The sequence below is a fragment of the Mytilus trossulus genome, chromosome 5 (genome assembly GCF_036588685.1).
Source record: "Mytilus trossulus isolate FHL-02 chromosome 5, PNRI_Mtr1.1.1.hap1, whole genome shotgun sequence".
Lineage (NCBI taxonomy): Eukaryota > Metazoa > Mollusca > Bivalvia > Mytilida > Mytilidae > Mytilus > Mytilus trossulus.
In genome coordinates, this window is record NC_086377.1 from 8,497,047 (window position 1) to 8,523,357 (window position 26,311).

General features: G+C 31.6%; 1 protein-coding gene across 1 annotated transcript; it reads left to right on the forward strand.

Moving 5' to 3' along the window:
* Window positions 1-8,273: 8,273 nt before the first annotated feature.
* On the forward strand, window positions 8,274-9,093 carry LOC134719390 (uncharacterized). The gene has a single exon (XM_063582395.1). It carries the CDS (start codon window positions 8,347-8,349, stop codon window positions 9,037-9,039), a length of 693 nt encoding a protein of 230 aa, XP_063438465.1. The 5' UTR covers window positions 8,274-8,346; the 3' UTR covers window positions 9,040-9,093.
* Window positions 9,094-26,311: the final 17,218 nt, after the last annotated feature.

Here is a 26,311-nt window from a genome sequence, read left to right on the forward strand (position 1 = left end):
TCTATTTTTGAAAAAGTTTCAGAGGAAAATATCCAAACTTTGATTATATTTTTTTCGGAGAATTAGATCTAATAAAAATACTTCAGTCAGTATTTAAATAACAAAGAATCAATCAATCAATAATTTACAAAATAATCAAGATCAGGGGTAAATAGCTCCTTCTTTGATCTCTTCAATATATTTCATTATTACTTACCAGAAATATTTGATTATAATAAGTTTAGAAATTTACACATTTGATAAGTCACTTGATGACTGCAATACATTACTCACCACTTCATGGAATTATTCGTCTAGCCATGAGGTCGACCATGCTTGGTCATTCTTGATCATTCTACTTTCGGTTAAACTAGTTTTATATAATCAAAACAAATGACGGACAAAAATCCGTCTTTTTGGTTTTTTTATTATAATTTCTTTCTTATATATGATTGTTTATATGTAGGATCACTGAATAATATGTATGTATTGTGTGCTCGTATGAATACTTTGTAAAATGCAACTAACAAAAGATATAAATATAAAGTATATTTTGCTAATCAAATCCCCTGGTTTTATTAGCAATTAAGGTGGCTCACCCAAATAGTGACCCCCGGTAGATTTTTTTTTATTTTCACATATTCTGTAGATTTTATAATGCTGAATCAAAAAATGCAAGGAAAAAAGGGGTCACCAGGCTCGTTTTCCCTCAAATTGAAGCGAAATGTGCGATTTTGACCCTATTTCCAAACATGTCTACCCTATCAACAGCAACGGTTACATCAAATTCAAAGGACTTTTAAAACCAAGGCTGTTTGGTTTTTATGTGAAAAAACATTAGAAATTGAAATGTTTTTTTTTTTTTAACAACATGAATAAATATTTATTTCAAATATTGGCTTGTTACAATATCATTCAGGAGTCCAAGCTCCTCCTGATTTTCCCTGTTACAATCCACTAATCACTCAGGGTTTTGATTAGTTGCAAAATACATATTACAGTTTTACATCATATATAATATATCAGATAATATCACTTAATCAGATACTATGACTATTCATATGTTTTCTAATAGTTGCTAAAACATTACTTTTAATTTTCAAACATACTCTTCTATTGAACTCATTGAGAAAAATTGAGAAAACATTGACATTTTTTGTCTTTTGATCTGATATGTAGTAGGCTTTGTAAATTGAAAAACCCACAATTGTTAAAAAATAGTTTAAGTCAAAATATTCTTCTTCTGAAGTTTTATATCCAAATACTAAGTGTCTTAGTTTTATCTTAAAAGATATTTTACTGTTCTTTAAAACTTCATTTATTTTATTCCAAAAAAGTTTTAAATACGGACACTGTATAAAAAAGTGATCATAATCTTCTTCTTGTGTATAAAAATTACAAGAACTATTGTTTACAATTTTCCACCTGCATAAAAGTTTCTTTGTAGGTAGAATATGTTGTAGTAATTTCCATCTAAAAATTCTAAGTTTATTTTCTTTTAAGTATCTGAATAAAAATGTATAAAGATAGTTTTGATATAACACATCATCTATATCAAATATACGCAGCCATTTTTTTGGTCCAATAGCTGGTTCAATTTTTTTATTTATCAGAGACTTATATAAAAGTTTATTTGTTAAAGCTTCTACTTTTATAGGTAAACCATCCAATATAAATTGGTTTCTTTTTATATTAACAATACTTTTTATAGAATTTTCCGATTTTAAAATTACTGCCCAGTCTTTTGGTATAGATTTCTTTACTAAATTAATTTCAGCCAACCAGTTTGATTTATTTTTTAGTTTATTGACAATGAAGTCTTGAGAAATACAACCTTTTTCATCTATGATATCATTTACATAAATAAGATCGCTTTTTATCCAATATTTTAAAAATATAGCTTTATTTTCAAATTTAATAAATTTATTGTTCCATAATATTTGTTTTCTTATATCTGTAAATGTTTCTGTTTTTTTAGTTAGACCTCCACCAGTTAATTTCCAACATTTAATAATATCTTTATAAAAATCAGGGATGTTTTCAATGCTTTCGTCTGTCTTATCCCCACTGTTTGTTTGAAACACTAACCAGTTTGACCCAAAGTTATAAAAATAGTGTTTAGGTATAATTGTCCTCCCTCCTTCAAAATCATTTACTAGTCTTTTTACCCACATAGCTTTTAAAGCAGTGAAATAACTTCTGATATCTATCATATTCAAACCCCCCTTTTCATATGGACCAATAATTGAATTTCTTTTTACTTTATCTGGTTTATTATCCCAAATAAATTTAAAACAACTTTTTTCTATTTCCTTTAAAAATTTCTCTGGAACTCTGCAAGCAGATCCCACAAAAGTAAATATGGGCACAATTAATGTTTTAATTATCCAAATTTTTCCAAAAATTGTAAGATTTCTTTTTCGCCAAGAATAAAATAATTTATTCATCTTTTCAATCTTATTTTCCCAATTTAGCTTTTTACATTCCTTTTGACAATGCCCAAAGTAAATGCCAAGAGTTTTAACTGGTCCATTGCTCCAGTTGATTCCCTCAATTTTGTCTTTACAAGATTTAAGTTTTCCTACCCACAACCCCTCTGTTTTATTTCTATTTAATTTCAGCCCTGAATAAGAACCAAAAATTTCAATTTCATTCATAGCTACTTGAACATCATATTTAGAACAACAAAATAAAGAAGTAACATCTGCCAGTTGCGAAATTTTTATAGTATGATTTTTGCTATCTAATTTGACTCTGATACCTTTGAAATCAGTATTGCTTCTTAATCTTGAAGCCATAATTTCCACAGATAAAACAAATAATAATGCAGATAAAGGACATCCTTGACGTATACCTCTTGTGTTTTTAAAGACTTCAGATATCCAACCATTATTCATAACACATGTTTGAATATCGCTATATAAAGTCTTAACCCATCTTATAAAAGATTCATTAAATCCAAAATGTTTTAAAACTGAAAACATAAAATTCCATTCTAGAGAGTCAAACGCTTTAGAAAAATCAACAAAGACTATAGCCCCCTCAATTTTGTATAAATCAGTAAAATCTATAATATCTTGTATCTGTCTAAGATTAAAACCAATCAATCTATTTTTAACATATCCAGTCTGATCATCTTTAATCAATTTTGGTAAGATTGTTTTTAATCGTTGTGCTAGAGCGTACGATAGAAGTTTCATGTCAATATTTAAAAGAGAAATAGGACGGTAATTATCTAGTGACAATGGATCACTTTTTTTTAAATAAAAGCGTTAATACACTTGTACGCTGTGAATATGTGAGTGTTTGATCTTTGTACCAATATTAAGAATGTTTACTACTATGAACTTTAAATTTTCCCAAAATTTTCTATGAAATTCAACTGTTAAACCGTCTAATCCAGGGGATTTATTAAGTTTCATTTTATAAATAGCATTTGAGCATTCTTCTACTGTAATATCCCCATCGCAAATTGATTTATCATTTTTATCCATTTCTTTATCAAGTTTTGTCTCAAATATATATTTGTTGCTTCATTTTTTATCAGGGCTTTGCGTCGAGTATAACTTTTTATAATATTCTCTAATATTACAAAGTATATCACTTTGATCCGTTAAAATCTCACCATTTTCCCCTTTTAATTTATTGATTGACTTTTTTACCTGTCTCTGTTTTTCTAACCCTAAGAAGTACGAGTTATTTTTTCCCCAAATTCAACCCACTTCTCTCGTGATCTTATTTGAGCACCTTTAGACTTTTGTTCATAAATTTTGGCAATATTATTTTCAAGTTCTTTAATATCTTTATCTAAAACGTTATTCTCAGATTCTTGTTCATCTCTTATTTTCAACTTTATTTCTAATTTTTTTTCAAGAGTTCGTAAGTTTTCTCTTGTAAATTTTGCTTTAGATTTACAATAAGCTATAGTTGCCTCCCTTATCCTTATTTTAAATATATCCCATGCTAAACCAAGGTTTTTTAAATTACGATTACCCATAAAGCAGCTTTCCATTTCTTGATTAAATAATTTTATGTAGTCTTTATCTTCTAATATAGAATATTTATTTTCCAGTACTCCCTTCCCTTTTCTGATGCACCTGTTCTAAACATTCTACTAGTGGTATGAATTCTGAACCTATCAGAATCATATCAATCCTACTTGCCTGTGATTTATCTTTTCTTCGCCAAGTATATTGTTGTATATTTTTATTTGAATATCTCCAAAGGTCTGTTAAGTTATTTGTTTTTATTACAGATTTTAAACTATTTACTGATTGTACATTTTTTACCTCTGAACGAGCATTTTGCTTGTCTATCGCTTTCATCGTATCATTGAAATCTCTCCCCATTATCGTAATTCCTATCCCATCCCTTGTGCTTTTAAGGTTTTATTTACTTTTTTGAAAAATATCTTTCTATTACTTTTACAATTAGGTGCATATATACACATTAGTGTAAACACGCTTTCATCAATTTCTACATTTAAAAGAATTGATCGTCCATCTACATCGTTATGTTTATTTATCAACTTATAATTCCGTGACTTTTTAATGAGAATAGCCACACCCCTACTAGAGGTTGTTCCGTGACTGCAAAATATGTCAAAATCTGAATTGTTTCTTATTTCTTTTTCTATGTTTTCATTAAAATGAGTTTCTTGTAGAAAACAGATAGAAGTATTTTGACATTTAATCCATTCAATTACTCTGTCTCTTTTAACTTTATTTTTAGTACCATTTACATTTAAACTACTTAAGTTTATTAGCAATTTAGATGCCATTTCAAAGTTTAGTTTCATATATATATAATTGTATTACTTTCTCACAAAACTGTTCATGTCTGCAAACAATACAACTAAAACACATGTTTATAACAATCATATAGAAATCAACAATGCATATCACTCTATTTCTATAAACATAAAAAGTACAATTCATCAAGCTACCTAAAATTACAGGTAGCAAATAAAACACGCTACCTGTGAATACGGCATTTAATTTACCGGCCTGATTTGACCTTGTTTTGTAAAAATCAATAGACAATAAAATTGACACTGAAAAAATCAACATCCACGTGCGATTTGTTACAGCCTTACAATGACTATTTGAATGGATATATCTATTCGATATGCGTGTCTTATTCACATAATTATGAAAATGTGTGTGTATACTTTTATTTGAAAAAGTGGAATGGAGAATGTAAACAAATTTAGGATAATAACGTATGTAAAATTCATCGTTTGCTTTTAAAATTGTGTCGGCTATGCTTACTAAAAAAGTAAACTTTTCGCAAGATATTTTACTTGTATCTATAAGGAAGTGTAAAGGAATATTCAATAGTGCATATCGTGGATTTATTACATGTACCGCAACATTCAAATATGCTTCAAAAATGTATTTTGTTGAACTACCAATACTGTATAATATATATGGATGAATACGCTGACATTGAGGTAAGTATTTATACATTTTAAACAGTGAAAAGTTGAATATTAATATTGTATTCAGTGTTCTACATAATGTCTACAATCGTTCATTTACTATTAATAGCACACAGCTTTTGTATACTTGCGCTAAACATAGCGCAGATAAAAACCCACTTTCTAGTGTTATGATAATTATATCAATAAATATTCGCTGTTCGATTTTTTTCAGCGATTGACCAATAGTAAACACAATAGTTGTAAATAATATTAAAGCAATAATGCACATCGTGCATATATATACATATATTTCATGAGATACTTCATTGATATTAAAAATAGTTGGTAATATATTTCTTTTTGACACATACATCTCACACTTTATATATCTTTTGTTATAGCTTAGCAAAGCAGTTAGAATTAAGTTTGTGAGTTTGCATTTATAAAAACATGCACATGAGTTGCATTTATTACCAATAGTCAACTTCACCATCAACAACATCAACACATTGAAGTCAACTCTTAAAAAGAGGTTTATATTGTATATAGATAAAAGATCATTGTACTATAATATTTACATTAAAATATTTTACATTGTCTATATGACTACAATTATCAAGCTTTGACCTTTTTGGGGCCATTATTACCAGTAGTCCTGTCATGTAAGTTCTCTGGAGGTGTAGGTGGGGTATGATGTTGAGACAGATTCCTGCGTTGACTTTGCGGTGTGTTCATAAATTTGTCTATATATGATTGTGCTTTGTCAGAACTTGTCTCATTCATACTAGCCTTTCCCTTCCCTGGTTTTGCTGAACTTGTCTTGTTTGCATTGTTTGAATTAGTGTCTGTTGTTTTTGTATGTCTACCTTTTGGTTTGTTTACTACAGTTGTTTTGGGGTTTAGTTTCTCAGCCTGTTCAGTTGACTGAGAATCATCTACTGTAACAGAGTAATCAGTGGCCACTATTTGTTCTTCTTTGTTGCCTACTACTTGGAATGCATTAGGACAATCCATCATTTTGTGACCTGGTAATTTGCATTTTCTACACACCCAATCATTTGGGCAGTCATACACAAAATGACCTACTTGCAAGCATTTATAGCATGGTTTTGTATTGCCATCACTATAAGAGCCTCTGTTTTCAAATTCTGGTTGTCCACTATGCATTACTATGGCCATGTATTTGCCTATTTGCAAACTTCTTGCTATAGGTTTGTGTCACACATTATTTTGGTACTAAATTTTATATTTCAAACTATTTATTTATATTGATTTCTATGATGTACATTTCGTATACAGCATGCATATTTTTTTTTATTCAATACTAAGGATGATCTCGAAAGTCGCTTTGAATTTACATGTCCGAAATATTTGTTTACATCTGAAACATGTAAGATTATAAACTTACATCATCACCAATTCTCGCATATGCCGACATGAACAAAACTTTTGAAATCATATGTGATGCATCAGATTATGCAATAGGACATATGTTGGTACAAAAAGACGACCAAAATAGATCAAGAGTAATAGCATACGGAGGAAGATCGTTAGGTGCAGCAGAGAGAAAATACCACACAACTGAAAAAGAATGTTTAGCTATTGTCAACGCAATCAAAAACCATGACACCTATCTGTCAAACAATCGATTCATAATACATACCGATCATCAAGCCCTTTGTTGGCTCCAAAACACAAAACATAAATCGGGAAGACTTTTAAGATGGGCAATGGCGTTACAACATTATACATTTGATATTAAGCATATTAAAGGTAAAGACAACACATGTGCTGATGCATTAAGTAGGCGAACATACCCAGAAACACATCCAGATCAAGACCAAATGGAAGATGGTCCAAAATCAGCAGACTTTTTCACACTTGATAAGACAAAAGGAGAAATAACAGAGGTACATTTTTATTATGACCACGATCCAGATACAGTCATAGCAGCCGTACAAGACGATACCACGACAGTGCAAGTCGAACACCAGGATGATATAGGTACGTTACAACGCACATGTCCTGACTTTGAAGACATATTTGCATACTTGAATGATGGAACTCTCCCAGAAAATAACAAATTAGCACGTAAAGTCAACATAGAATCTCAACAATATAGTTTATTGAATGGCATTCTATATCATTGGTACCAACGACGAACAAAGAAACCAGGCGAACAAGCGAGACAACATCAACAACTAGCACTTCCAAGAGTACTAAGGGATGATGCATTACTAGCTTATCATGATAGTCAAAGCGGTGGCGCACATTTAGCAACAAAGAGAGTTTACGAAGCACTTAAGCTCAAGTACTATTGGCCAAAAATGCACCAACAGGTAGATGATTATGTAAAATCATGTGACCGATGTCGAAGGATAAAAACTAGAAATCAAAATCATAGAGCACCACTTACACCTATGCCTATAGCGGACTCATTTGAAAGATGGCACATGGACATTTTAGAGCTCACACAAACAAAAGACGGAGATAGGTACGTGTTACTTGTCGTTGATAGTTTTACCAAATGGTGTGAAGCTTTTGCGCTAAAAACACAAGACGCCAACGCCATAGCAAAAGTTTTATATTCAGAAATATTTTGTAGATTTGGTTGTCCAAAAATTTTGCTAAGTGATAGGGGAGCCGCTTTCATGTCGAAACTTGTCAGCGCGCTAAGTGAAATTTTTCATGTTAAACGTCACTACACTTCTTCATATCACCCACAAACAAACTCAACAGTCGAAAGACAAAATTCTACATTAGTACAATGTTTAAGAGCATATTGTAGCAAAGATCTTAACAACTTGCCAAAATTACTACCAGGAATTATGATGGCTTTTAGAATGTCACCAGCGACAGAATCAACGGAATACTCACCATATTATCTACTGTTTGGTAAAGAAATAAACTTGCCATTCGATGTAGACGTACAACCAAAAGATAACATGGGCAAAGAGGCAAAAGAACATATCCAAGAGGTAATCGAAAAATTAAAAATAGCTAAAGAGATAGCCACAGACAATGTTACTCGTCGCCAAGAAAAGAATAAACAACATTATGACAAAAAGGCAAAGGAACCAGATTTTAGGGTTGGACAAAAAGTTTTAATTCGAGTTTACAAAGTCCCCCCAGGACTTTCTCGTAAGTTACAGGACAACTCAGACGGACCTTATTTGATAACACAATTGGGACCAAATCACACATATCGTTTAATGAATAGCAACACACGCAAAGTAATGAAATCGTTGATCAATGCTCAACATTTACGTATTTATCACGATCCACGTATATTTAGACGTCAAGATGACATAATCGTCACACCACAGAACAGTGATGAAGAAAACGATGATCATCAACCAAATGCAGATAACGCAGACACGGTTAACAATGAAGTTGACAAAGAAATAGTAGACGAAACAACGTATGAAGTTGAATGTCTACTTGGAAAGAAAACAATGAATGGAGTTGTTCATTACAAATGCAAATGGAAAGACGGATCAACTCCAACCTGGGAACCAATCGATAACATTGCGGAAAATCTTATAGAAGATTATCATATTAAGTATACTCAACAAGGTAAGCGACGCAAACGAAAAGGTAATCAGAATTATCAATATTTCAATCAATCCCAGGATTAAACAAATCTTACGAAGGTAAGTGGCATAATTGCCTCTAAAGCCTTGATGGCAGACTAATGCAGGTAAGTGCAGAACAGTATAGAACATTTACGATTTACATGTGCACTTGGTTGGACTCGATTGGTTCATAGGCGACGTCGTGAATTTTATTTGGCATATATTTTTTTTCTAAAAGTTCATTTTTCAAAATTCAGTGTCTGTCAATTATTTAAGTGTTTGATCAACACTTATGTGACTAGCACTATTTTTTTTTCTTTTTTATAGGAAATGTAACCAGTCGATTTAGCCTAATGTTAATGTTTATCGTTATGGTCATACTACCACTCAGCATCGTCGGAGGACACATGACAGTGCAAGCAAGCAATGCAGAAGAAGATATACACCGACTAAATTATGGTGTACTTTTTCAAAAAACAACCATCATTATATTTATCACGTGAATATTGGCTTCACACTTTTGAAGTAGAATTACCTAGTAATATTTCAATTCAAAGCATACCTTCATGCACTGTTGCTGTATCAACTTGTTATTTATTTAACTCAATCATATTTCATGTTAATGTATTAAAGGAAAACACGATGACATTTACTCATCGAACACTTATGGAAATTTTTGACATGGTTCCAGAAACAGATTTGAACTCACAAAAACGTAAATCTCGTGCTTTATTACCTTTCATTGGTTCATTAAGTAAAAGTTTCTTTGAAACAGCAACCATGGACGATGTCAACCTTTTGGCTAACCATATAAATAAATTGATAAAAAGAGATAGACAAATGAGTCATGCTTTGGAACAACATGGTTCACACCTTTCATCTTTTATGAAAGTAGTAAATCATAGAGTTGACAAGTTAAAGGAAGGCATGAATCTAAATCATCTATTGGCCAATCAAATCTTGTCTTCAAATAAACATTTTGAAATATTGATGGCAAATCTATCCATGGTAGCATTCGAACAAATCAGTAAAGCTAACGAAATTCAAGTTCAATTAGTAAATACTCTTTCTTCTATTCAGTCTCTCATAAATGGTAAAATCACACCTCATTTAATACCAGAACATGTTTTGAAAAAGACAATAAACGGTATCATTGATATCTTGCAGAGAGATTTTCCTAAATTTCATTTACTTCAAAACAAACCATCTATGTTCTATCAGAATGCCAATTTTTTTTTTACAAGGCATCATTCAAGGTTATATATCACAATGAAATTTCCAATTTCATCATTTTCATCAGCTTTAACATTGTACAAGATTTTGTCGTTTCCTCATCCTATCAGTCAAAAGAATACAACAAAAGCTTCTCAAATACTAGATTTACCAACTTATGTTGCAATAACGGCTAATCATCGTCATTATACAACTTTTAATTACGAAACCTTGTACAATTGTGAATTTGATAGGTACATCACATGTGATGTTTCGTTACCCATTCAAACTATTAAAACATCAAGTTGTATTTTTGCATTGCTACATGATAACAAATCAGTAATTTTTTACCAATGTAATTTCAGATTGTTACCAGAATTGACAAAACCAAATATTTTTGAATTATCACCAGCATCAATTTTGTTGACAAATGCTAAAGAGGTTACTTTGAAATGTCCAAATAAAACTTCAACATTACCAGGATGTCAATTTTGCATTCAAAATATTCCTTGTAGTTGTACTCTACAAACTTCTACAATAACATATCATCCTCGTTTGATAAATTGTCAGGAAAAGTTACAAGAAAGTACAAGATTGTATCCAATAAACTTAGCATTATTACATGCATTTTTTGGTTTTGACAAGGTAAAATCTTATTTTGGCAATACATATTTCAAAACTGCAGTAAATATATCGATTCCAAATTTTAAATTTTACAATCATAAGTTGAATTCAATTTTAGCGTCAGATAGTAAAGACCACTTAAATTTGAAGAAAATTGCTAAATCAGCTAAAAAGGATGAAACCATTTTTCAAAATTTAGCAGAACCTTTACTCGATGGTCAAATAACACTTGATTCGAATTGGCCAGACACTAACGGTTATCTAGCAATAGCATCAATAACCATAGGAGGAATTTCTTTTATAGGTTTTGTTTATATGTTTTTACAATTCACCGATAGATTGATCACCTATCGTAATTCTCTTTGATAAACGTAATCAGTCTATAATTATATAATTTCTGTTGACGAAATGACCATTACAAACTTTGTTATTAGCAATGCTATTTGGTATTTAAGGAAAGATAAATTTATATACTAGGACTCCGTTTGGATATGCCAACGAGAGCACATGAACTGCTTTCGGATTTTCCATCGCATTCATATACATTGTTTTTGATTTAAAATAACTAAGTTGTAATATTATTATTTCATATTTGGACTTTATTAAATGGATTTGGATTTTACCAATTTGTTTATGTTTATGTATTGAACTGCCGACTTGTGTGTGAACAAAGAGCTAGTACCCCGCATTGTGGATCGTTCCCAAAGACGGAATCCCACCCAAAGCAGTTCTGGCAATATTCATTTAGAAAGACACAAAATTTTTCTTAATAATTTGGTGGAGGACCCGGGTTTGTTATGCAACTTTTACAAGTTTGTTATGCAACTTGTATACGGTCATATCAAATAAATGTATACACATAATTTAATTCACCGATAGATTGATCACCTATCGTAATTCTCTTTGATAAACGTAATCAGTCTATAATTATATAATTTCTGTTGACGAAATTACCATTACAAACGTTGTTATTAGCAATGCTATTTGGTATTTAAGGAAAGATAAATTCATATACTAGGACTCTGTTTGGATATGCCAACGAGAGCACATGAACTGCTTTCGGATTTTCCATCGCATTCATATACATTGTTTTTGATTTAAAATAACTAAGTTGTAACATTATTATTTCATATTTGGACTTTATTAAATGGATTTGGAATTTACCAATTTGTTTATGTTTATGTATTGAACTGCCGACTTGTGTGTGAACAAAGAGCTAGTACCCCGCATTGTGGATCGTTCCCAAAGACGGAATCCCACCCAAAGCCGTTCTGGCAATATTCATTTAGAAAGACACAAAACCTTTCTTAATAATTGTCTAATAACTTACTTATAATAATTCTGTCTCCAGTTTGACAGTTAGTGATTTTGCCTTTTACCCTTAACCGTTTTCTATTAAGACTTTGTATGTCACAACCCTGTAATGTAAGGGCTCTATGTATTTGACCATCATCAGCTAAAAATGGGCACATTTTTCACTATAATTCTGATGGTATCTGGTTGTAAATTGCCTGGATTTCGGGGATTTTGAGAGTGCAGGGGAACTTGTCTGCCACGCAAGTTCATTCCTGTCACTAACAGAGACAGTTTTTCCTCCTCGTTATCCATGTAGATGCGCCACATATCACGGATTCTCTGAATACCTTTTATCCGTTCAGCTGGAATTTTTGTATCAATGGCGTTGTATATTTCTATGTTCGTACGACGTAGGGGTCTCGGTGGTTTAACAGAACCAAATACATCAGTATCTGTCAGAAATATGGGTTTAATATAGTCACTTGGATCATATGATTCATCTGTAGTATTATCAGCCCCAACTGTTTTGTTTTGGTTTGAGTTGGTGTTTGTATTTGACAGTACATCAGAATAGGACGCCATATTTGTTTTGTTTTGATTTGAAATATCCACCTCGGGATCTAACAACTCTTCTTGCATACCTTGCATGTCTTCTATAAGACGTTTAAAACGATCTTTTGACATCTGTTTAACTAATAATTCAATTTCTGGTTCCATCATGTAGTTTAACTTTATGAAAATTATATTTTGTCTGGAGCGGTATCTCACTAACCTTAGCCATAAAGGGACATCACTCTATAGAAATTGAAATGTTAACCTTTCCCTTTGTTGTTTTTAACTTCAAAATCCTTTTATTTTCAGATTTATGTCTAAATTATGCATTTTCTAATTTTAGTTTAAGGCCAAAAAAATTTATTTAATAAATTTTTCGTAAAATTTCCCGGTAGATTTAAAAAAAAAAGATATGTCAAAGCTATGAACTTTTTGAGCATTTTAAGGTAAAAAAAAATAGGGGTCACCAGGCTTTTAAAAAAGTTACGAGCTTTTGTTTAACCCTTCTACCCCATAAGGTCTAATTTCAATGCACTCCATGAATTACTTAATTGTGAATTCCTTTTGATGGCTTTAATAAAATAATGTTTGTAATTATATCAATAAACGATGGCAGAATATAAAAAAAAAAGAAAAAAAAAAGTAAATCACTTATAATTCAATCATTCTTGTTTGATTTGCATGTCAACAAATATATGTAGTACTTGAATCAGATTAGTCTGTTAGAATTATGTTGCCTTTGTTTACTTTTCATTCCACCATGTTGCTGTAGAGTCTTTCATACCTTCAATGTTCCTGCAAGAAACATATGCATGGGATCAAAAGGATCTAACTAAATTGAATATATAATTATGATACTAGCAATAATGATAATAATAATCATATTCCACATTCTGAGCATATACTTAAAAATCTAATGCAAATGAAACAGAATTCATATTATCAGAAGTGGTATATGTTACATTAACCAAACAAGCATGCATCAATACACTAATAGGTAAGTAGTACGGGTGTGTCTTTTGTTATCTCGTAAGAGTCGATTTTTCAGGTTCATCTAACGGAAGATTTTGGACACTTTTTAACACTTAAGGGGGCTCATGGGTATAAATCAATTTTTATTTCTAATATAGGATTTCGCTATATTTTTTTTATAAATGAACTTTCACGCGTTTTGCAGGATCTCGATATTGACGACTTCAAGTCTAAACCTCCTGATTGCAATTGCGCTAGTTCCAAATTCACATATAATCCTGCTGGCCACGTTATTACTGGTGACCTTAACATTGTTAATAACACCTCTCTACGAAATGTGTTATCGAAATGTCCGAAATATCGTGAGCCTAAATCCATCAATTGGAAATACCACTTTACAATTTTGATGGATTCAGTCGAGGATTATGCCAAGCAATGGGCAAGAAGGAAGACGTAGACACTATATCCGAATGGTTTAAGGCTGTGAGGTCGTTAATACAAATCAGAGTTAAGAAACTGAATGGACCATCAATGTCCATGCCTTGTCAATCTTTAAAGACCCTAATGTTGCTAAACACCTATCCGACCTCCATGATAAATATGTTGTTGTTCCCGCAGACAAAGCCCCAAATAACATCGTTTTTGTCTGTAAAAGTCATTACATTAATTGCTTGATAAACGAATTAGGTATAGAAAACTCACTTGGAAACTCAACATATACCCTCACGACACTTACCAAAGAGGAAATCCTGGATAATCATAGGTCTGTTCTTTGTTCCGTTGGTATTTCAACCAAAGATGAAGAACTGGATCTTCCATCACTGTATTGGATACATAAACTACATACGTGTCCTTACAAACAACGGTATATTGCTGGGTCTTCCAAGTGCTCCACGAAACCTCTTTCTAAACTATTAACGTTTAGCTTATCAGCAATCAAAGACGGGCTTCAAAGTTATTGTGAAACTGCCAATTCAAGAGGTGGCGTGAATCAGATGTGGATACTTAAAAATTCCAAAGATCTTTTAGAGTACATACAATCTAACTCTCTTTCATCTTGTAACAGTATATAAACATTTGACTTTTCTACTCTTTACACAAGTATTCCACATTCCAAACTAAAGACAAATTGAAAGAGTTGGTATTACTTTGCTTCATAAAAAAGAATGGCCAACGTAGATACAAGTATCTTGTCTTAGGGAGGGATAAATCGTACTTTGTAAAGAATCACTCTGATTCGAACAAAAAATTCTCTGAAACCGATATTATCAAGATGCTTGATTTCTTGATTGACAACACATTTGTTACGTTCGGAGGACATGTTTTTCAACAGACTGTCGGCATCCCAATGGGAACAAACTGTGCCCCTCTACTTGCCGCTTTGTTTCTTTATTAGTATGAGGCTGACTTCATGCAGGAACTTCTTAGGAAAAAAAATAAGAATTTAGCAATCTCCTTTAACTCTACTTTCCGCTATGAAAATGACGTTCTCTTACTAAACAATTCAAAATTTGGTGAACGCATCTATCCCATCGAATTGGAGATAAAGGATACTACAGATACAGTTAAGTCGGCTTCATATCTTGACTTACGTCTAGAAATTGACAATGAGGTTCGTTTGAAAACAAAACTTTACGACAAAAGAGATAATTTCAGCTTTCCAATTGTGAATTTTCCATTTCTAAGTAGCAACATTCCAGCAGCACCTGCATACGGGGTATATATCTCCCAATTGATACGATATCCCCGTGCTTGCATTTCATATCATTATTTTCTTGATAGAGTGTTACTGCTCACAAGACATCTATTAAACCAAGAGTTTCGAATGGTGAAGTTGAAATCATGCCTTCGTAAATTTTACGGACGCCATCACGAGTTGGTTGACCGTTATGGAATAACCGTTTCACAAATGATATCGGATATGTTCCTTACGTCGTAACTACAACCCCCTTCCCTTTCATGAATGTGACCTACCGAATTAGACTCTTTACCGGATTTGTAATCACATAAGAAACACGACGGGTGCCACATGTGGAGCAGGATCTGCTTACCCTTCCGGAGCACCTGAGATCACCCCTAGTTTTTGGTGGGGTTCGTGTTGTGTATTCTTTAGTTTTCTATGTTGTGTCGTGTGTACTATTGTTTTTCTTTTTTCATTTTTAGCCTTTGCGTTGTCAGTTTGTTTTAGATTTATGAGTTTGACTGTCCCTTTGGTATCTTTCGTCCCTCTTTTAAAAGTAATCTTGGGCCAAACTGAATCGATTTTTTTGGTTGATTTTTGTACCAAATCATAAATTAATAACTAATAGTGTTATAAATAAAATTTGTAATAAAAAAATAAAAGTTGGTTTTTTTTCTTAAATTTTTGTACCCACAAACCTCCTTCTGTGTCTATTTTAGTTGATTCACTTAGTTTATGTTAAAGATTTTTTTTCCCGATTCAGTCATAAAAAAACGTTCCGATTCAGGCTTAAAATTGAAAAATCTATCAAATATGCCAAAAAATGTCACTTTTCAGATGATTTTTGTAAAAAATGAAGTGATTGCATCCGTTTTCATCCTCAACCTTTATATATGTTATGTATAATCATCAAGTTCATTTTATATTTCATTAAAAAGAATTAACACAAATGCAAACAATTTTTATTTGAGACGGAAACCGTCTTAAATTTAACCGAAATGCTAAAATTGTGACGATTCGGTAATTAAGCAGGACTTAATGAGGCTAGTACCCGATATATTGGCATTGATTTGTAACAAATAGCCCATATTTATATAGCAGATGCATGTTACTTTCCAATAAATACCTAAGAAATTACATTTTTATATTTTGGCAGATGGACGACTATATTGCATAATTTTTTTAAGGTTTTTTGATAACCTTAAATCTTACTGTGAATGCATGTTAAGAGGATAGGTGGATAGTTGTCTCATCTGCTTTAATTCTTAATCTCCGAATTTTATATGAAAATCTAATCAATGATTATCAAATGAAAGCAGGAACCATCCTCCAATTTTGCTGGGAGAAATAGGTAATATATCAGCACTTTATTTTTTGAAGTACTGATCATGCTTATTCGATTTATATTTATTATTTTTCTCCTATTTTATTTTCACAATAAATAATTACACAGTACATAAAAATGAAGGATTTGCAACTCCATGCATCATATTTAAATATTTTAATATGACATGTACTAGGTGATGTCCATTACATCAATTCCTGGACATCACTTCATATTTATAGAGTAGCAAATCATTCTCAAACTTTGATTTGATAAATTAAATCATGATTAAAGGTTAGAAGGTACATTTATGCTATTCGGGTTGTTGTCTCTTTGACACATTCCTCATTTCCATTCTCAATTTCATTGTTCCCTGAATATTTCTAATCAAACTGCGCAAGTGCAAAATGCACACCATATAGTTCAGAAGTCTAGAACTATTTGCAGGTTTTAAGTCCAATGAATTTAAAGACTTTACATCTTTATATACTTGAGGTGTTAAAGGAGATTGTTGCAGTAATGTTGCTACACTTTTATTGTGTGGAAAGAAGCCATTCTATATTAACCTTTATTATAGAATAGAACAGCATGTAATAGTTTTATTTACCAAATTACACGGCCCATGCAGGGCATGAAATCGGATACAATTGATTTTCATAATTGGTAACAGCAACAATAATAGAGGCATATAAATATAAATTGGGAGTATAAGCATTGGTCAGAATCAAGTAAAAAACCACATATATATAGTGAATAAAAGAAAAAGAAAATTACATTATATCTGAATTTATATAAATTGTCCAGTTTTACATCTTTGCCGCCTTATCTAATTTTACCGGAACTCCGCCACCGCGCGCTGAATTATGGGTAACTGTGAAATAGTCTATTCATTGAACAACCAAACAAACACGCATGCAACCACACTCACTACATAAAAAACTGTATACTGAGCAAGACGGTCGCAACCATAATTCGGGTTGATTTCAGGTGCTCAGAGGATATATGAGGTCAATGATCAGTAATTTTAAGTGATGTACAAAGTTTGAAATATGTCCGTTATGATCTGTGACGCAAACATTCCGTACCGATCAACCAAATATTGACGGCGTCTGTAAAACATTCAGAATGGTAATTTCTACTTTCCAATAAAACCCTGTTTATAATAGCTTCATTGTACGCAACAAATCTATATCGAGGCAATCATGACAGAAAACGCAAGCGTTGAAATATCGTTAAATTTGAGAGATATTTACTCCAAGTGCAAACATTGCGGGCATGTTGCTACATATAAACAGAAAAATTATTACTGAATAGCCGAATTAATTTTTGTTGTCATAAAATTTAGTTACCAAACGACTTCCAGGTATCAGCCAATATATACCACAAACGTATTTATAACTTTCGGTGTCCTGTGTTTAAAGTTCTATTAGATAGATGCATTAAACGTAATAACTTTTAATTATTTAAGTCAAATGACATCATTTATATAGCAGAACATAAAGTTAAATGATATTTCTACCTTATTTTCATTTTTGTCTGAGAATCTCCCCTATACAGTCGAATATGAATCAAGGAACATGTTCACAAGAAGAAAAGCATAGTTCCAAATTATGCTCTCTGTGTTCCATATCACAGAAACATAACTTGGGAATGTTACCAGTAAAGCAACACGTGCATATTATTTACATTGAAATCCGTGGTAACCTTTCATTCGAGGTAGTGAAAGTTAAGACAATTAGTGTTAGTTTATACTCTGAGATGTTCAGGGCATATAAACGTTAAAAATATGCCGCAAAGCCCTATATTTTGACCTTCGACAAAAATAGTGGTGCACATGAACTTTCATTTGAAGGATAAAACAAATCTTGATAGAAAAAGTGGTACAGTTTAAGCCGTAAAATGAGTTCCTATTGGAAGTTGCATTGTTAATATTTACAGAAATGCAACCTCTGAGAAGATATGCAAGATTACCTCTGCTTCTTTTACTAATAGGTGTAATTTGGGTACTCGGTGCAATTTTTGTACCGAGACGTTATATCTAATGTTTATATTTGGGTTTTATTTATGTAGTTTTTGTTAGCATTGTATGATTTTTAAATTTGTGTTTCTTGTGTATAATACGGAGTATGACTGTTCCGAGTCATTAACACATTTTGGACCGTTATCAACGGTTCAGCCATGAACAAATTTCAAAAACAGTTTTCTATTCTGAAAAAATCAAAAAAAGGATCGAATATTCTAAAAACAAAATGTTGAATTACAAGCATTTATCAATCTTGGAATATCAGAATATGCCATCCAGCACACAGAAATATCCCTTGAAATCTGACCAAACGCGTATGTACTATAGTAGCCAATGAAATTATAGGAGAAAAATACTTGCATCATTAAAACATTATTCTAACATTATTATTCTAACAACATTACCCGGTAGGTGTTGCTGAAATATTGGATGTGGTGAGCATTCAAGTTACAAAATGGAGGCGTCAGAAGGAAACTTATTCTTATTAAAATATAACTGTCAATCCTAGAACTACAATATTTTAAACAATGCTTTTGAATTTCTTTCAATTTTACAACAATCTAAATAACCAAAGGAACTGATCTTAAAGTTAACACAAAATATTACCACTTTTTAACCAGTACTTTTCAAAGTTATATTCAAATCATTTGGCAACAATGTGTAGAGAGCGACTGTGGTTTAAGATGTGGCTGGACTATATGACCGAACGGGACTCTGCGACATTTTAATCTGGAGAAACCTTTAAAGGTAATGCAAGAATGAACTGGCAAACTTGCAAACTGGTTGATAAATGCTTGTAATATTGTCTCCAATGTTCATTTTTTGTATTTCGAATTAAAGAAGTTTAATTATAGACAGATCACGCAAACAAATTATACATAAATACATTATGAAGTAATCACCTAATACGTGAAAAAACAAAAAATCCCTGATGATATATATTTCTATAAATACAGAGCAAATATCTTTTTCCAGTCGAGAAAATTCATTTTTTTTTAAATTGAAATACACAGTTGTGGTTATATGCTTAGTTAAAACTATCAACATATTTACTATATTTCAAAATGTAGGTTTTGCTAGCCACACCATCAGGTTCAACCCACATTTTTTTTCTTAAAATGTGCTGTATCAGGTCAGGAAAATGGTAGATAGTTATCTTGTTGTTCGTATCTAAATATGTTTGTGTGTGTAGTTGGTTTTTTTTTGTTGCACTTTGGTGTTTCTGTTGTTTCGTTACTTTCCTATGATAATTGATGTGTTTCCATCTGTTGTTGTTTGTTACCCGAATTTGTTTTCTCACAAATCGATTGATGACTTTCGAACAGCGGTATACATCTGTTGCCTTTATGTAAAAGAATATGTAGTCAGACTCTTTACCTCAGCTATTATGAAGAATGAAACTTATTTTATTGTTTTTATAATAACATATTAGTTAATTACTTTACAATGCTAACGATGCAAATGGTTCATAATATAAGTGTTTTTAAGAAGAAATGTGGTATATTAAACCTTTCAGATGGGAGAAAATATATTAACGGTAAGTATTTGTAATTCAATAAGCAGCACGACGGGAGGCACATGTGGAGCAGAATCTGCTTACCCGTTCGGAGCACCTGAGATCACGTCCATTATTTGGTAGGGTTCGTGTTGCTCAGTCTTTAGTTTTAGTTAAGTTGTGTATTCTGTAATAGTTTTTGTCTGTTTGTCGTTTTGTTTTTGGCCACGGCGTTGTCAATTTGTGTTCAATGGTCTTCAATCTATGAGTTTGACTGTCCCTCTTGTATCTTTCGTCCCTCTTTTTTAAGACCGTTGTATGTAACATATACTTTCTGTTTTTAATTACAGACACAATTTTGAAGTATACATTCTGCACTTGATAGTTGCGTTAGTAGATATCTAAACAATAGATTATATAAGCCAACACAAATTAGTCAATACAAAAACCCTTAAAACATAACATTTTGGTTAAAGTCAATAATAACCACAAGCTGCATATTTAAAGGTTGGTGTGTTTATTCTTTAGTTTTCTATGTTGTGTCATGTATACTATTGTGTGTCTGTTTGTTTTTTTCATTTTTAGTCATGGCGTTGTTAGTTTATTTTCGATTTATGAGTTTGACCGTTCCTTTGATATCTTTCGTCCTTCTTTTAAGGGTTTATCGTGTCCCATTACACACATTAATGTCGGTCTTTCGTTTGATCAACACTGACACCCCGTGGTTTGTTTAATCTTCAAATATGGGTTATCTTTGATATATTCTAAACAAGGCATCAACTATTGATGTTTTTCCATATTGATGTTTTCAACGAATGCGTTTTAAGAAAGAATATGATATACTTTCCTATCATAAAAATTACTATCTTTTATATTACATACACATGTATCTACAATAATTTAAGTAATCGTGTATATAAAATTAAGATACAAAAAATTAATGTACATGTACTTTACACAGGTTTATTTATAAATATCGAATAACATAATAATCAATAAAATTAATTGCTTAATGTAATTCTTCAAAAATCAAACGTGCATTTTCCTTATTTTTCAGCAAATAAGAAGTGTTGTATACCAGATGGAAAACAAAATTGATCAGTGTAAACAAAAAGTAGACATGTATAATTTTGTAAATGCGGTTCTAGTATTGAATAATGTGAAATAACAGGCTTACTGAGATAGCAAGACTGCTTTCTGGGAGATGATGTGTTTTTTGCATTTGGCATGCTTTTTAGGATATCAAAAAAGGACGATGTGATATAATTGCCAATGACAACTATCAACCAATTGGTTTGCTCTGATAAACACAATGTAATGTTCTTTTTGGCAATTTACCTTGGATAGCAAATTAAATACATTTAAAAATACAACAACAAAAAACATCCGAATTCTATCCACTTAGTTATGACTCCAATGCCTTTTTATTAATTAAATTAACCACTATTTATTGAATTTTAGACATTAAGTAACACCAAAGCAATCACGCCAATTCTGTCAATTTGATTGTATTTCTATACTTTGCTGATGACTGGCATTCATACCAATTCAATGACAATGTTTTAATATATCCGTTCATATATCATGTATAGTTCAACCTGATTAATAGGAATTGAAATTAAATAAAAAACATAAGTGTTTATAAAATAAGGCTGCATTTTAATGAATAGACAATCCAATGTTTTGGGAAATGTAATTTGACCGAATGATTACAAAAAATACAAACAGAATCTCAATAGTACCAATGCGAAATGTGTTCCAAATAACTGGGGTTTTTTTTAAACGATAAATCTTGTATTGCACATTTCTCTGCTGTTTAACAAATTACTCGACTCACAGCATTCAGCCGGGTATTCCTGTGAATTAGTTAATGTTTTACCAGGGAGATTATACAGTAAATCTAATTATATATATATATGAAATATGATTAGTTATAAATACAATACATTGATTTTAACAATTTTTCAAAGTTCTTAGTTTTGTGGAGGTCATTATTGTAACGTAAATACGTAAGTTGTACTATTCATTGTCCGATATTGGTTATAATTTAATCATTGACCCTTAACCTTAATCAAAATATTCCCGTGAGAATTGAGATGATCGAATGATTGAAGGATAACATGTGTAATGATTTCAAGAGCAAAGGATCTAAACTGAGTATTTCTTAAGGTGAGTTTTGTTATATTTATATTGACTTATGATAAACTGATCAAGTAGGAATCTTTCCTATCCTGAAATATTTTCCAGTAATTAGACAGTAGACAGTACGGGGTCAAAAATCATGTCCTACATGTAGACATTGACCATTTGTCACATTTGAACATCTTACAATAAAACATTTGTTTCCATTTGACTTTTTCTTTATGATATATAGAGTAATACAAAAGAATGATCATCCGCAATTATGGTTATTATATTTTTTTTCAAAAACATCATTAAAAAATCTACTTGTTGTTTTATCAAGAAGTTTCATATTTTCATAATATAAAAAAAGAAGATGTGGTATGATTGCCAATGAGACAACTATCCACAAAAGACCAAAATGACACAGACATTAACAATTATAGGTCACCGTACGGCCTTCAACAATGAGCAAAGTCCATACCACATATAGTCAGCTATAAAAGGCCCCGATAAGACAAGGTAAAACAATTCAAACGAGATAACTAACGGCCTTATTTATGTAAAAAAAAATGAACGAAAAACAAATTTGGAACAAACGACAACCACTGAATTACAGGCTCCTGACTTTGGACAGGCACATACATAAATAATGTGGCGGGGTTTAAATGCTAATTTAAATATTCTTTAGACTTCTTTTTTTTTGTTTATACTCTGATGCATATGTCGCTTTATGAATAGAGAATAATATTACAGTGAGAAATAGATTGATGTCATTATAGTTTTTATCATATTTTTTGTAGCCTGGTATTAGATTTTGGAAGGGGATTGTCTGTGTTCCCATTTTTATTTTATAAAGGAATATTTTGACTTTTCCCAAAATTTTTAAGTATTTGCATGAAGTGAAAAAGTGTTCATAGTTTTCTAATTGGTTGCAAACATGGCACTGGTCGTCATTTTTCAATTGCCAGATGTACAATAATTGTTTACGAGGAAGTATATAATGAAGTAACTTCCACCTGAATATTTTTAGTGTGTTTTCTTGCAAACTATTAAATATAAAGTTAAGCATTTTGTACAAATGGCTTCATGAATCTAATTTAAATTGTGTTTTCCATTTAAGAAAGCCAATTGGTGTATTTTCCGGTATATTACATGAGCTAATGCTTTTATAAATTAATTTTGACGGAAGGTTTTAAATGCTGATCAATTTTGTATTATTTTGTGTTTCTGAGTTTAGCTTTTTATCTGTTTTAACTCGAGTATAGCATGACTTTCATTAGCATTTGATATTTTTTTTGGTATTGCAGCTCTTATAAGTTTATTGCCCCAAATATATTGTTGTCTTATATTAATAAAATTTGTACTGTTGGTTTTTATTTCAGAGATATCTTTTTTTTTATCTTAAACGAACTTTTGACTATTTCTAAATAGATAAGAGGGAGTGTTTTCCTGAGTTTTGGGATCGCTTTTATGCTACCAGGGTTCATGTTAAAAGTTTTCTCCAAATTTATTAAAGAAGAAAGGCGGAATGACTTTCCAGTTCGCAAAGTGTGTTGATGTTAAACGTTTGACCCAGGATAATTGTATAGCTGATAGAAAATCATCAATATTGATCATGTTAAGGCCTCCTTCCAAGTGATCTTTACATAGCGTTATCCGTTTAACTTTTTCTCGTTTATTACCCCAGATGAAGTTGTAAATCAGTTTTTTAAATTAATTTAAAATTCTTTGGAAATGGTTGTAACTGATGCCAAGAAAGTTAAATTTGGTAGGATAAGAGATTTAATTACTGTTATTCTACCTATCATTGTAAGATTTCTTCTGTTCCAGCTATTGATTGCATTTCTTAAAATTCTTTCTCTATTCAATTTGTCACATTCATTTTTGTTAAGTCCAAAGTATACACCTATGCTTTTAATAGGTTCTTTATTCCAGTTAATATTTTCATATTTATCTTTACAACTTTTAAGTCAGCCTAGCCATATTCCTTCTGTTTTCGATCGGTTGAGTTTAAGACCTGAGAGTGTTCCAAATATTTCAACAATACTTAACATAGCTAATTTCCTGCTTGCTTTTAAAAAAAAGAGTTGTGTCATCAGCTAATTGTGATATTTTAAGACTATGTGTTTTAGAATCTAATTTTATTTGAAATCCCTTAATACCAGTATCTTGTCTTAATTTGCATGCAAGAATTTCTACTGCTATTGTGAAAATTGGAGAGCTGCAGGGACAGCCTTGACTTATCCCACGAGATACATTATAAGTTTCTGAAATCCACCCATTATCAGTAGGACAACCGGATGTGCCTTTTTGGCCAAAATGTGATACGGCGGCGCTCAGTAGTCCTACGCCGAAAATTGGACTATTTTGAGTCGGCCGACGTCAGCTGAAAAATGGCGCGCTTTTGTAAAAAAAAATCATTCGTTTATAGCAAAGTACCGGCGGTCAATGCTGTTGATTGTAAGCACATTTATAAGAGAAAAATATATGAGTTTACTTATTATTTTCATGTTTGAACACAAAAATAAAAGAAAATCTTAATTTTTCACATCTGAACATAGAATTTCGGATTTCGATTTTCTGCACTGTAGAATTAAATAGCGATATTAAAAAGGGGTACAAAAAAAAGCCTATCCTAAATTTTTACATCGTAATTTCGCTAGTTTTTCACATCGAAATCCGTAAAGAAAAGGGGTGTCCAAATTAGGACAAAAAATTGTACCCATTTTAAAGTAGGGGTCTCAATTTTTATAGGTTTTTCCTTGCATGGCCGGTAGAATTAGAAATTGGGAAATATTCTGTTTTTAAAGTAAATAGTCATTCAACTATCAAGAATAGCTGAATCCCTATATATGTAACCTCTATGAACATATCAATATATGTCAATAAATTGTAAAATTTTAGATTTTTTTCGAAATTGAAGAAGGCGCCATTTTCGCCTATTCGTCTATTACGTTTATTGGTCTGCTATAATTATTAGCTGATTCTTAAAAATCTCCGCCTCGATTTTTTTTATATTTTCATTTTATAATTGGTACATAATGCAGATGTTATGAAAAAATTAGGCACTTCTATCGAGTAGAAATGGAGAACGGTCATCTTTATTTTGTATGTCCCCACTATGGGGGCGTGGTCCTCATTTCCCCTTGTTTCTGAAGTACACGATAGCTATTCATCTCTCCAAATTTATTATCAACTAAATATCATTGAAACAAAATGAATATATCTTAAAACATCAATAAATTTTAAGTGCTACTGATTCTTTTTACAAAATAAGCCGGAATCGACCCCATCCAATGTTATGTTAATACATAGATCAGCGTTGTCAATTTCCGGCGCCGAAAATGTCAACGTAAAATGTCAGTAAAAGTTGGAATATTTTCTACTTTGTACCAATTTGTTTATGTTAATGTCAAGAAAGTCGGGCAGTATGTTGAATCCATATCAACGTTATACCAAAACAGGCTTTACTTGGTAAACTAACAGTTTAAGGCATACATCACCATCATGACTACATGAGATTGACTTGTTGACATCGAACATAAAAGTTAAAGTTGAGAAAAGATTCATTTCGTGCATATTGTTACCGGCCGCTGAGTTTTTAAAATGAACAACTTATCTGTTTGGTCGTATCGATTTCTTTCATAATTTTCCTTTCGATCGTCCGTTCGTTCATTCAAATAGTTATCGTTATGTGTTTTGTTTTATTTCTTTTTTTTTTTGGTCAAGGGGGGGAGGGGACTCTTTTAAGTTTTTTAATTTTATCAAAGGCATGCATAATTTATAGGGCTTAGCCAGTAACCATTGATTTTCTGGGGGGGGGGGGGGGGGGGGGCTATGGGTTTTTTTCTACGCAAACTTTTTTTTTCGACTTCAGCGAAAAAAACAATCTATTTTTTTGGCGACAAGATGAAAACAATTTTTTCTTTCAATTTTAGCATAACATATAGTGGCAGCTAAGGGTGAAACAAACAATTTTTTTTTCTCAGGGTGAAAAACAAATTATTTTTTTCTCCAAAAACTGGAAACAAA

Bases quoted from the DNA above. Each gene is read 5' to 3' on its own strand.
- LOC134719390 (XM_063582395.1), top strand. From the start codon at position 8,347: ATGGGCAAAGAGGCAAAAGAACATATCCAAGAGGTAATCGAAAAATTA.